The 14,599-nt window shown below is 39.1% G+C and overlaps 1 protein-coding gene across 5 annotated transcripts in view; it reads right to left on the reverse strand.

Annotated features, from left to right (window-relative positions):
- The window catches only part of IMMT (inner membrane mitochondrial protein), a 36,326-nt gene that overhangs the window by 11,190 nt on the left and 10,537 nt on the right, over nt 1–14,599 (reverse strand). For 2 of the 5 annotated variants that reach the window (XM_080931964.1, XM_080931965.1), the window contains exons 3-8: nt 13,348–13,537; nt 8,674–8,782; nt 7,693–7,797; nt 7,293–7,388; nt 4,040–4,176; nt 434–537 (exon numbers count right to left, since the gene is read on the reverse strand). In XM_080931964.1, coding sequence (XP_080788090.1) covers nt 434–537; nt 4,040–4,176; nt 7,293–7,388; nt 7,693–7,797; nt 8,674–8,782; nt 13,348–13,537 — 741 coding nt within the window. The remainder of the gene's footprint in view (nt 1–433; nt 538–4,039; nt 4,177–7,292; nt 7,389–7,692; nt 7,798–8,673; nt 8,783–13,347; nt 13,538–14,599) is intronic. The other 3 variants (XM_080931967.1, XM_080931966.1, XM_080931968.1) reach the window with 2 other exon arrangements.

The following is a 14,599-nucleotide window of genomic DNA, read 5'->3' on the forward strand; positions in this document are numbered from 1 at the left end:
CAATTTGTAGGAGAAAAAGATCAAAGTAGCAAACAGTTTAATACATTAACTGCCTTTGTAGTGCTGGCAACTTGTTATGATATACATTCTGAATGCTGATATAACTACACTGAGAATCCTCACTAAAATCTAGAAATTAGAACAAAGCTGTGATAATTGTGTAGACACACATAATCTAAGCAATAATCCAATGCATTTGGATTTTATATGAGCTCCTTTATATAAGTCTCTACTCATTTTATTTTAGCTTAACTGTGCTTCATACAGTTCATCCTCTTAAATCTTCCTGGGGACAGCTCAGAGCATGCACTGGTGGTGAGGCAACGGTCACTCTGCTTCTTCTTCATTTATAAAGACAGCACAGAGAAAGTGCAGTCCAAAGAAAGCCACCAGGAGAGGCCCTAATTACTTGTTAAAGTCCACGAGTAATTACTTGGCTTTGAGAAGGGCATCAGCAGCTTCATCAACTGCCTTTCTTCGCTCCTTCAATGCACCCTCCACTGTTCGCCACTGGGCCGACTTCTTCTCACCTGCAATCTGAACAAAATTATAAATGATGTTAACCTAATTAATCGCTCTCACGTCATACAACAATAGGTCAAGATTACTGCAGAATTCTGTGCCATTAAATTCAGGGGGAAAGTTATATACAAGTCCAGCCAGCCTGCCCTTCCTAGGGCGTTCTAAAGCAACACAACTGACTTCAAGACTGTCTTTCAGCACCAGGCAACATTCCCACAGATATCTAACATGGTCTCCATTTTAAGGGCATATCAATTACCAATGAAAATTTAAAAGCCAATGCTCTTAAGATAAAGATTAACTTTTACTGCTCTGGACCACTATGGCAATCTAATGAGCTTCTTAAAATCAATGTTTAAATTCTTACCTTCAAAACATTACAAAAAAATTCCTTTACATTACAACACATTGAAAAATATTTAAGACTGTATAAAATAGTAACTGTGGTCTAGAGATAAGATTAACACACCCCAACTTAACCCTGATGTGCATAGGCACTGCAAACACACCTAAGTACCACAGTGTAATATGGAAAGTGAGCCTTGCCTTATGGTACAGAACTCCTCATAACTGACACTCATAGACTCACAAAGATATAAGCATAAATGACAAAGATGCATCTTATCGCTGAAGGCAATTCAGGCTTACAGAGGTCCAGCAAGAAAGAGCCCATATCAGGCACAGTCAGATCGGTGCAGCTACATCCCAGCACTGCTCTGATAAAAATAGCTTGGGGACCAGAAGGACGGGTTGGCAGATAAAGGAGGTTGTCAGACAACCTGACAACAACCATACTCACACACACTCACCATACATACACACAATAGCAAAGGAATGTTATGTACTATAGCTCACAGGTTCACATACAGCTTTACTAAAACAATCAGAAGTTGGAATGCATTTTTAACACTTATAAAGATGTACCAGGCATGGTGGCACACATCTTTGATCTGAACACTCAGGAACCTAAGGCACAAGGATCACAAATTTGTCTGGTGTACATAGTGAGTTCTAGGCAAGATAGCCACACATAATGAGACTATCTTCTCAAAACAAGCAAAGACAATAACAAACAAAACCTATAAAAATGGACTATAGGAGGGCACAGGGTATGTTAACACAGGAAGGTCATAAGTTTGAAACTGGTCAAGGCTACACAGTAAGACTATCTCAGAACAAGTAAAATAAAAATGTGCCATTTTTTTAATTGGCAGAGTGCTTCTTAGCATACACAAAGCCTAGGATTCCATCCCCAGAAGCACATAAAACCAGACAGGGTAGCACGTGCCTGCAAATCCAACATTCAAGAAGTAGAGACAGGAGGATCAGAAGTAAAGGTCACCCTCAGTTACATAACAAGTTCGAGGCCAGCCTTTGATACAAGAGACCCTGTCTCAAACAAAGAAGTCAACTTAAATAAAAACAGGGTTGTTCAATAATTTTTTAAAAAGTAGTGTTTAAAACAACTGAAAACTGTGTTTACAGACTTTTATAATAACAGGCCTAACCCCTCATCTTCATTAAGTGCTTCTGTAAGGGCTCTTCAGGAGGAAGCTGTGCACCTTCCCTAGAGGACAATACTCTTCCATGCTGCTCTACCCCAAAGCCACCAACTGCTGTCCCTCTGACACCAAGGACATCCCAGCCCCCCAAACCCAAGTAATGAGCGTGACCACCATTGGACTGCTTTTCCATTTTGTTGACTAAGCTATAACAGCTACTTTCCCCCGTGAACATCAAACTTTTTAAGTTTTTTTTTTTTTTTTTTTTTTTTTTTTAAATCAAGACAATTTCTATGTGTAACAGCCCTGGCTGATCTGGAAATCACTTTGTAGACCAGGTTGGCCTCAAATTCAGAGATTTAGCTGCCTTTGCCTAGGATTAAAGGTCTGTGCCACCATGACCAGCCACTTTTTAAGTGTTCCAGTATTTATTTACTTTTATTTTTAGCTTATTTATGTACTTGAGTACTGTATTTGCATGTACACCTGCATGTCAGAGCCTATTATAGATGGTTATACCTGCCTAGCTGTATTTACTAGGAACTGAACTCAGGACCTCTAGAAGGGCAAACAAGTGCTCCTAAAGTCATATCTGACTGGTGGGTTATCGACACATACGCACCATGCATGATGCTGGCACGAAGTGACAGCTGACAAACTCACTTTCTGATCACCCTGAGCCTCAGCCTTCATACTATAGTTCACAAGCTTACTCTTCTTTAGTCTAAATAATTTGGTACTAGATGTTTTCACATACTGAGACTCAAAGGTAATTTGTAAAGGAAACTTGCTGAGTCCCAGTAATAACTCAGAAATCGAAATTATTATTTTTAAGTGCTTAACAGAAGTTACTAACATAAACATTAAAATATGTTGTGTCTATGCTATATAGTTAGTTTTATTACTATTTCTTAAAATTTCATATCATTCTAAAAATATCTAAAAATGAAAAGTTTATTTAAAGAAATGTTTGGCTGGGCCAGGTGATGATGGCACACACCTTTAATCTCAGTGCTTGGGAGGCAAAAACAGGTAGAGTTTAAGGTGCCCTGATTACAGAGTGAGTTATAGGACAGGCAGAGCTAAACAGAGAAACCCTTTCTCAAAAAATAGCAATAAAAATACATAAATAAACAAACAAATTTTTTAAGGTGAGAAAAAAAACATGTGGAAGGAGTAATCAGAAAAAGCAAATCTAAATCATCTCCCAAGCCAGGTGAGACTGTGGCCGCCTAGTAATCTTAGCACTTTTCAAGGACAGACAGAGCAAGTTCATCTTTAGCTACAGTGAGTTCATTACTGCCCTATGATATATGAGACCCTGTCTAAAGCAAAGCAGTACAGTTAAATAAAAATAGTTTATTTAAAATAAACAAAAACACTGTTTAAAATTTGAAAATTACAGGGGCTGGAGAGATGGCTCAGCAGTTAAGAGCACTGACTGCTCTTCCAGAGATCCTGAATTAAACTCCCAGCAATGTTGTAGCTCACAACCATCTGTATTGGGATCCAATGCCCTCTTCTGGTGTGTCTGAAGACAGCTACAGTGTACTCCTAAGTATAAAATAAATAAATGTGGCCATTCTTTTAAAAAAAATTACTTATACATTTTACTGACGACATTACTAACAAGTCTTATATATCAACTACATAGGAAATTTAGTATCAGCCTGAATTACATGAGACCCTGTCTCAAAAAACCAAGCCCCTGAATTCTCACACTGTTAACAGTGCTGTGGTTCATTTAAAACATATCTGAAGGTTTTTCTCAGCTATCACACACCTGTGATATCCCTACTTAGGAGGCTTATGCAAGAAGATCACTGCAAGTCACTGCCAGTCTGGCCTCCTTAATTGCAGGCTAGTCTGAAATACACAGTAAGAAGATTCTGACTTAAAAATATAGAAGGAAAAAAGAAGGAAAATCATCATAGACTGTCTTTACTCTGCGAGAAAGCCTCATATCACACAGAAGCAACCAGTCTATTTCACAGGTCAATCTTTCCTTGGCGCACCTCAGAATTGTCCATGGCTGTTTTCAGTATGTTGGAGTGTGCCTTGACAGCCTGAACTGCAGCATTCTGGGCTGTAATCGTCTGCAGAGTGACTGACGCAGTCCGGTTCAGAGCATCTTCTAAGCTCTTGGCTAGAGCTGAAAAAAGAAAAAAACCAGTTAAAAACAAATCCTCCTTACAAAAGACTTTAAACTTCTATTCTTCTCCTGGAAGTATTCCAGCACAATTAATTCACATGAACAGCAAACAAAACAAACAAACTATACACAGGACCCAATTTTAGGAAAGCATAATTCTCTTAAAAGTATGAGAGTGGGGTTATGGGTGGGAACTTAGTTACAGAAGTAGCTCAGAGCACTTGCTGCTTCCACAGAGGACAAGGGTTTTGGTTCCTTGCACTCATGTGGCAGCTCAGAACTCCACCTAACTCTACTTCCAGTTCAACATCCTCTTCTGGCCTCCACAGGTACCAGGCACAACTCATGGCGTACATACGGACATGCAGACATGCACTCACACAGGTAAAAAAACCCATCAAGACATCTTTTTTAACAATAAGCACAGACGGTGGCTCTGTCAGAGTTCACTGTATTATCTTCACTTTGATAAATGTCTGAGCATTCCAAATTAAAGGTTGTTTGGGAGAAACACCTTAGAAAGGCTAACAAATCAAATAGAGAAAGGTTTAGAATATTCTGAAGGGTATACATGTAGCACAGTAATTAGCTTTTTCATTTTATAAAACCCACAGACTCACCAGGGAAAACATGTGCCTATTTTCACATTCTCAGCAAGAGGAGTACCCGTAACAACTCACATGCCCAGGAAGCAAGGAGACAACAAACCAAAGAGAAAGAAAACAAAAAGCACAAGAAAAATCTGTGTGTGGTGGTGCTTGCCTGTAACCCTAGCACTCAAGAGACAGAGGCAGAAAGATAATCACACATTATACTTCGAATCCTTATCTCAAGAATGCCGAGGAGATGGCTCAGCAGATAAAGAAAGGCACTGGCTGGCAAGCCTAACGACATGAGTTCAGTCCCTGGAACACATGTGGTGCAAATAAAGAACCAACTCCCAGGCTGTCTCTGATTTCCACATATGCTTACCATGGTACCTGTGGCCCAACACATACAAACATATGTGTACAAAATTAATTATTAATTAATTAATGCAATTTTAAAAAGACTCTATCCAAAACAAAAAAACCAAAATCAATCAAGTAACAACAACACAACAAAAAATCCAAAAGGAGGCATAGAATGAACAGTTTCCCCACAAAAGCACACAGGAAATAAACACCAAATGTTAAAGGTTGTCTTCTCCTTTTTTTAAAAAAAAATAAAACATCAAGGGTGGGTATGTGCACACAGGTAAGTAAAGAAAGCCGCTAATGACAAGAATGCCAAGAAAGTGAGATCAAGCTGCAGCTTTATCTGCAGAGCAAGGTATCAAGAAAGCAAGAGAGAGAGGAGGAAAAATGTAGTACCTGGCTCGTGGGCTAAGCTTTTTAACGGTGGGCACCCAAGACCAGACAGCAGTGGACCATACAGAAACAAGACTGCAAGCAGGTCACGTTTACCTCTTTAAATGTCTATTCACTATGCTCTAATCCTTGATTTTAAAAAAAGTACACATAGTTTATTCTAAGGTTTAAAGGAAAATTAAGAGGCAAAAGCCAAGATGCTAAATTTTTTCAGTTTACCTAAACCAAATCAAGAAAATTTAGACCAACCCCAAAGAGACCAGCTAAAGTAGCAGACTCAGCATCTCCCATTTATAACTTAAATCAAGGCACTCATATGGCAGAAGAATGAAAGGGGAGTAGAGACTATGAATTCCACTTGAGAAGACTTAGGCAAAAGGATTGTGAGGTCAAGGCTATCCTACTACAGTGCTATACAATAAGGTCAAAGACAGCCTGAGCTACACATGGCAGAACATATCAGAGACAGATGGAGTGATGGAGAGAGGGAGGGAGGGAGGAAGGACATTAACATTACTGACAAATGAGAAAGTACAAAGACATTTCACTGAGAATGCTTTTACTTATTTAACATTTCAACTATAACAAGGCCAAGAATGAAAGAAAACACACACAATTAAAACAACTAATGCCCTGGACCTCCTTCCCTCTCTCTCTCATAAAAGCAGCTCCTTAGCACAGGATAGCTCCAATAAGGTGCCAAGGAAACAGAGCCAAATGCAGCAGCAGTAAAAACAAGTGATGTGGCCAGAGAAAATTCACATTAGCTGCAAGGGAATTTGAAAGAAACTTTGTGTTCAGCAAAAAGCTCTTTCTACTCCATTATTTCCAAAGTCACCAACACACAGCACACAGTGCAATAAGTGACAGCCGGCATCTCCTGTACGGGGCTGGGGAAATGAGTCTGTGGTAAATGCTACTCAAGCTTAGGGACCTGAGTTCAGATCCCCACTATCCTTAAAAGCTGGGCACTGCAGCAAGCACATCGGTAACCACAGTGCTGGGGTAGAAAACCAGGCAGATCCCAGGAGGCCACTGGCTTGTCAGTCTAGCCCAGGAGTTCTCAGCCTTCCTAATGTTGCAGCACCTTAAAACAGTTCCCCCCATGTGGTAGTAACCTCCAACCATAACTGTAGTTTTGCTATCGTTATGAATCAGAATGTATATATCTCATATATAGCTGGTCTATGGTGATCCCAAAAGAGGTCTTGAGAACTTCTAGTCTAGCAGGAAAAGCAAGCTTAAGGTTCGATGAGCAATTAATTGTCTCAAAAAAATTAGGTGAATAGCAATACAAAAAAATATCTAAAGTCAATTTCTGAGTCCTAGACATGCACAGGTGAGTGAACCCAAACACACACACCACAGGTGAATGAACCTACACACACACACACACACACACACACACACACACACACACTTGAAACTTAAGAGGAAATACACTTGTTTGCTGAAGACTAGCAACATCAGAACACCCTCTTTCCTATTCATATGTATATAAGCATTAAAGGTTGAAATAATCCATTCTGCTTCTGGAGTTATAAGAGAGCTTCATCTAGATATAAAATGGATCTGGGATGTTCACCGACACACCGCCAACAGCTTATTACCTGGGCAAGAGCAGTTTGGGTGGAAAGAGCACAGTGGTAAAGTGGTGTGGGAACTAAGCAATGACACAGGGAAACCAAAGAGATCCCAACAGCTACTGGGAGACAAAGTGGGGCTAGTGGGTGAAGAGAGCAACTGAGGATGACTTGATTTACATACACTCCATCTCAACTTGTTCTTGCTTTTCCTGTTGCGCTAGGCGAGCTGCAACTTCTTCAGGCGGTCGCTCCCTTACAGAAGATGAGAATGCTTCCTCTTGCAGCAAAAGTGAACAAGAGGAAAGCAAATTTCAACAGATTTTAACAGCTAACGGGGATACAAAGAAAGCAATGACATCAACAAAAAGTGGTGAGGACTCAAAACTCATGGATTCCGAAGAAAATAAAGGATTCACTCTTAACATATGGGTCAACTTGGACTTAAAGTTTAAAGTCTTCCCCAGGCAAGTTTGAAGGCTGGAAACAGTCTAGGTATACATTTCCAGTTACATATGGGCTGCCTAGGCAATACAGTTCTGGTGAGCAAAACATCTATAGCACAATATAAGTAATTAAACTACCTGTGGTTACAGATGTAGGTTTTCCTTCGTCAGTGTTGGGACTTTCAGTTTTTATAGTGTCCTCATGATGAACCGCAGGGGCTGGGACCGAAAGTGTGTCACCTGCTGCAGAAATAATTTGAGCTGCCCCTGTAGATGCTATAAATACATGTTATGCATGGTACTAATAATGCTGTTACCCGTACGAAGGAAACAACTGCTGAGCACTTCACACTATACTATTTAAACAAACAAATACTTCTACTAACCTGTGTTTGAGTAATAAACAGAAACAAAACTGTCAAAGGTTGACACAAACTCTTCTTGGAGCCTACAGACACTTTAATCCCCTTACCTGAGGAAAGGCTTCTAGTAACAGTGCTAACTCTAAGCACAGAGAAGTGAATATCAGTAACACATCAGAAAGAACAGCGGAAGAAAAAGTCTGTGTCAAAGGAGAGACAAGAAAGTGATTTGGTAGAGGGTCTCTAGCCATTCTGGAGAGCAGCAGAGATGAAGGAAGACATGAAAGATGGGGAAAAGATGAGTTTGAAATGTAAGAGAAGAGTATGTTCACAGAGAACAATGTGTGAAGAAAAAATTCTTTTAAATAATATCACTTCAGAAATGACAATTTTAAGAAAGGTTAATTTATAAACAAAAATGTTGATGAAAGAAGAAAAGCAATTTAAGAGATGAAATGGGTAGGAAAACAGGAAAATATGAGAAATTTTGTTTTAAGAATCAATGTTCTCACTCAAAAGATATCTCTTAACATATCCATAGAAGGCTGGGTATCAGATAAAGGAAAAGTGGATTAAAGTTAACTGCTAATCAAAGTGCAATGCTATGTCCTCCCAACCACTGAAACCCACAGGGGGAGAAGAGAAGAACAAAGGACAGTGAAGAGTTCTTCCCAGCGACGGAAGGAGCTCTGACTTAAATGCAGACACGTTAAGACAACTCCCATTATACCTTCCCAGGAGTGGCTCTAACAAATACCTGCTGAAGCTGGAGTGTCTCCCTTCTTTTTCTGGGTCTGTGCCACAGGCAGTTTGGAGTCTTTCATCACCTCGGATACGCTGGAGATTTTTAGTGGACCAGACTGAATCTTGGAAATGGAAATGTTTAAAATTGAGGACATAATGTTGTCTTTAAAAGGGAGCATAAAGCAATATTTTTTAAAGGTTAGGTTATCAACATTTTATAATATACTCATAGAAAGAAACTGCCATTACTATAAGAATATTTTTAAAATGTAATTTCAATGGACTAGGCCATGTTTTAGCACTACCAAAGGCTTCTCAGGATAGATAATAGAGCATGTGCACATTACCATCCCTTTCGATGTCATTCCTTTCACACCTAGAGCCATTTCTTTCTTTGAATAGAATTATGGCTTTCTGTGTGCATTTGATTAGAAGCAATGACTGATGACAGGTCTGGAGTGACACTGAACACTGTTTGTTGTTTCTTTTAATGCCAAGATATGATCATACATGAAGAAGCATGATAGGTCTGTAAGTAATAACCGCTTTCCTTTCCCAGTTAGAGCCAGACTAAGTTCAGGTACTACTGTCTATTAGTGAGACCATGAGATTTGCTGGGGAAAATGAAGAAATAATGAAAACTGTTGTCCCCATCTTCATTAATAGCCAGAGCAGGTTACACAGTGGGTTACACAGTCCTAGATGATTACTTAAACAGAAATGGTTTAAAACTTTGTCACAGAAACTAGGAAAATACTCATTTTCCTTGAATTAGACTTGCTTTTTTAAAAAAAAGACTATTATTATGTTTTTGGGTGTTGTGCCTGCATATATGTCTACATATCACACGTATACTTGGTACTCAGGGAAGCCTCCAGTGCTCTTAATTACTGAGCCATCTCTGCAGCCCTGGCCTGTTTAAATTTTTCAAACAGGGTCTAACTCTAGCTCAGGCTGGCCTTAAATTCCAATCCTTTTACAGTAGCCTTCTAGATGTTGGGACTGCAGATATCGTCCACCACACTGTTACTTCTAATTTTATGAAACACGTGTTCACTATTTAACAAGCACATGTCAAGATTATCGGTGGTTGTAATGGGCCCTTTACTACCCCTTTCCTTTCCAGCCCACAGGCCATCATTGGGAAAACTCTAACACACAATCTGTTACATGTACAAATTAATATGTAACATGTTGTTGGTTTGTTTTCCCTTTTTCTTGTCAGGAATTAAACCTAGAGCCTCATGCATACTGGGGCAAGCTCCATCTCTAGGCCAGCTTTACATACATATATACATGCATACATACATACATACTTTTAAGAGATAGTAGCATATCATTTTTACATAGGTTCCAGGAATTCACACTCTCTTCAGACACATCAGAGGCGGGCATCAGATCTCATTACAAGTGGTTATGAGCCACCGTGTGGTTGCTGGGAATTGAACTCAGGACCCATGGAAGGACAGTCAATGCTCTGAACCACTGAGTCATCTCTCCAGCCCCAACTCACTCTCATAGCAAGCAGGTTTATGATAAATTTCCAAACTCAGATGTTCAATTTCTCCAAATTCTATTCCTATGTCAAATCTCTTTTACTAACGTAGTATTGGAATAAACCAATATCTGGAAAAGCAAGTGCCCTCTCACCTCTACCATAACACTTTTCTAAAATGTTCTTGGCTAGTCTTCTACATCGTTAACTCTTTAAAATTATTGTTCCTCACTCTTTACTTGTTTTTAAAAAAAATCTTTACCAAATGTCATAAAGCTACAGATTTATATACAGTATCATTTGTTCCTACGGTAGGAAAAGCAAGGAAAAGGCAGGCTGCTTAGAGTCGTAAATATCAAACCAACCACTGGTAAAGTCCACACACCACAGCAAGAAAAAAAACCAGTGCCACACATTGTGGTGCTCACCTTTAATCCTAGCACTTGGGAGGCAGAGGCAGGTGGAGCTGGATCTGAGCTTGAAACCAACCTGGTCTACTAAGTCACTGTCAGAATAGCCAGGGCTACACAAAGAAACCTTGTTGCCCCACCCTCCCTGTATCTACTGGAAATAACAACTCTGAGAATGACCATGAATAAATGCCTAGACCTTAAACTAGGGCTTGTTCCCCAACTAGCTCATAACTTAATTAACCCCTTTATTCTGCTCTATGAGTACTACATGGCTGGTTACCACTCCTCAGTTTCATGTGTCTCTTCAGAAGAAATTCAGGGATAATCTCTTCTCGTTCCTCACTCTTCCCAAAGTTCTTCTCTCCCTACAGGAACTCCTGTCTCCTATTTCCTGCCTCAGATAATATAATAGGCCATCAGCTTATTGACAGGTGATGCTTCTATACAGTACACAAGAGGTTCTCTCTACAGCCTCCCCCCAAATAAGGAAAAAAAGAAACCAATGGCCACCTTCTAGACTGACATTTAACCTTTCCATATTCAATCAGTATTCTTTATTTTCAACATTTACTTATCTGAGGGAGAAACACACACTCATGTGGTGGTAAGACAACTTGCAAGAGTCAGCTCTCTGCTTCCAGCATGTGATCACTAGTCTTGATGGTAAGACTTTACCAACTGAACCATCTTGCCAGTCCACCAGACAATCCTTACAGTCTCATTTTTCTTCTTTTCTTTTTTGGTTTCCATGTAGCCCTGGCTGTCCTGGAACTCAATCTGTAGACCAGGGTAGCCTCAAATTCAGAGATCCACCTGCCTTTGCCTGCCAAGTGCTGAAAATAAAGATGTGTGCCACAATCTCATTTTACATTTGGTTTTTAAGAAATAAAAAATGTGAAGCTGGAGAGATGGCTCAGTGGTTAAGAGCACTGAGTGCTCTTCCAGAGGTCCTTATTTCAAATACCAGCAACCACATGGTGCCTCACAATCATCTGTAACAAAATGCTCTCTTCTGAAGTGTCTGAAAACAACTACAATGTACTCACATATAAATAAAATAAATAAACCTTAAAAAAAAAAAAAAAAAAGATCACTGGCTGCTCTTCCAGAGGACCAGGGTTCAATTCCCAGCACCCGCAAAGCAACTCACAACTGCCTGTAACTCCAGTTCCAGGTGATGTCACAACTTCACAAACAAAGACAAAATACCAATTCATATAAAATAAAGATAAATAAATCATTAAAATTTTTTTTCAAAATTAAAAATGTTTAAAAATTCCTGGCAAACAGTACCTTGAAAGCACAGCAACACGGTGTTTATTGATTTTAGAAGACTCTACATTGACATGAAGATAATAATCTCTATGCTTTCAGGAGAAATCTGGGGGTGAAAACTGAAGGCAGGAAAGGCCAGGTGCATGGGAAAAACAATGGCTTTAGTTCAGAAGACAATTGGTTTACGGAATGATAAAGGCCAAGGTAGATTAAGCTAAACAGAGAGCTAATAAATAAAAGCAATTATGAAGAATATACTATGTTATTCAAGTGGAAACAGTCTGCAAAGCAACCTGAGTGTAGTGAGTACAGACAAAAAGCCAATCAGAGATAAAGAATTCAGTCACAAAAGTTAACACTTGTGACTGCGATTAGGTCAAACAAGAAATGAACACTACTCTTAACTTCTCAGCCAGGAATCCTGCTCCTAGAGGTGCTTCCAGCTACCCCCCAGCCACATGATTCTGTGAGTGTAGCTGTCTCCTTTAGCCAATGCAGACCTTTTAAAGATCGAAGAAATAATGAATTGGAAGACCAGCCAGGAAGAGGTGGTTATACTGAAAGAACCAGGTGACACTTTTAATTTTAAGCCAACAGAATTGATAAAATTGGTCTCTAGACCATGCTAGATTCTGGTCAGATACCCAGTTTATCAGAAGGAACTACCTAATTAGGAACATACATCCTCAAAGCATAAAGAAATACCCAGAGCAAAAAGGCCAAAAAGACCATGTTCTTTTTGTATGTCTCTTGTGTCTACATGTGTGTAAACAAGCTGCTGTGCTTGAATTAAGAAATATTTAAAATTGGGGGATCTAGAGATGACTCAGCAGCTAAGAACACTGGTTGCTCTTCTAGAGGACCAGGGTTTGAATCCCAGCACTCACAAGGTGGCTAACCTAAACTCCAGTTCCAGGGAATCTGATACCCTCTGCTGGTCTCCACAGGCATGAGCACACATGTAGCCCATAAAACAAACATACAAGCCCAAACTCCGATATACATAAAATAAAGTATTTTTAAAAGGGAGCTGGAGAGATGGCTCAGCAGTTAAGAGCACTGACTGCTCTTCACGAGGTCCTGAGTTCAAATCCCAGCAACCACATATTCTGATCATATTCTGGTGTGTCTGAAGACAGTGACAATGTACTCATACATAAACAAATAAATAAATCTTAAAAAAGATTATTTATGGAACTCTTACAGGCTAAAATTCTACTTAAAAAGATTACTGTTAGTTAAAGTTGAAGAGAACTAACAAACATACATGTGGCAGGTGGCAGTGAGCTATACGCAAATAATACTATCCAGATGAAAACAACTTGTTTTAAAGTATTCTAAACTCAGGTATAATTGTACATTCCTGTAATCCCCAAACGTAGGAGGTGAAGCCAGAGAATCAAGAGTTCAAGCACAGTCTGAGCTACATAAAACTGCCTCAAAAATAAGTAGTTAAGTGAAAGCATTCTATAACATAAATTAAAATAGCATTTAAAATTCTTACCGGTTTCTTTGGCGATGGAACAGTATAAGGTGCAGAGCCAAGAACCATCCCAAAGAGCTTGTCTGAGTAAGGTATGGATTTCTCTACACTTTCCCGGAAATGGGCATCCCATTTGGCATACAGGATAGTGCCACCAATCCCTCCACCAACAAACAAAAGACCAGCTCCAGCAATTTTACCAGCAGTCAACCTAGAAGAAGGAAATAAGAAAAATATCATACTTTCTTGTGTTCCCTTTCCTGCTTTTCTACTGAGTCTTATCAACCTTCCCACTTCCATTTCTCTACCATGGACTCAGATCACAGCAGCCAAGAGTAATGACACAGCTGCAAACCACTTTCTCTTGATCATTTTTAACATGTATGCAATATGAAATAACAGTATTTAAATACAGATAACAAAAATGTTAAAAAATACAACAGAAAGAATGAAGCACTCTCTAATTTGACCCTTGAAACTTGGTATGTACAATGTTGAGATTTCCTCTGCAGTCTCACAAATCACGGACTTTCAAAGCTCCTCTATAAGCTTTACTATAAGAAAGTCAATCCTTTACAGCAAAGAAAGCTAGTTTTAACATTCTAAAGGCTGAGGCAGAAAAACTGTTCCGAGACTGAAGCCAGTATGGGCTACAAAGCAAGACTTCACATAAATTAAATTTAACTTTGGAAATTACTGAGCTGGAGATGTAGGCCAGGGTCTGCTCAACATGTCCTAACTGGAAGACAGTAGACACCAAAAGAACTAACAAACACTTTTTAAACTTACAACATTAGAGTAGGGACCTAAGTGAACTCCCACAAAACAGCACTTCAAGAGAGGACTCTGCTCTATGCCACCCAGTTACCAAAGAACCGAAAGGAGCATCATTATTAAAGCTTCACCTAGAATAGTGTATCAGAAGGAACTCCTCAGATCTTAGAGCAAAGCTTCAGTATAATACAGTAGCTCCCTTGTACTGGGAAGGGGGTAGGATTTGTTCCAAGAACCCCAGAAGCCACAGACAAAATCAAATGCTGTATTTTTCTCTATACATATGTATCCATGATAAAGATTAATTTGTAAACTAAACACAGAGCAATAACAATAATGAAATTGAACAATTTTAACAATATATTTACAACAAAGGTTATGTGAATGTGGTTTTGTTAAAAAATATATATTAATATGCTTTTAATAATCTGTACATGCATCTGGTTTTTTAAATAAAGTTGTAAGAAAAAATATATATATATATTAATAATGATGCCCA

The sequence above is a fragment of the Micromys minutus genome (genome assembly GCF_963924665.1).
Source record: "Micromys minutus genome assembly, chromosome: 18".
NCBI classification, from domain to species: Eukaryota; Metazoa; Chordata; class Mammalia; order Rodentia; family Muridae; genus Micromys; species Micromys minutus.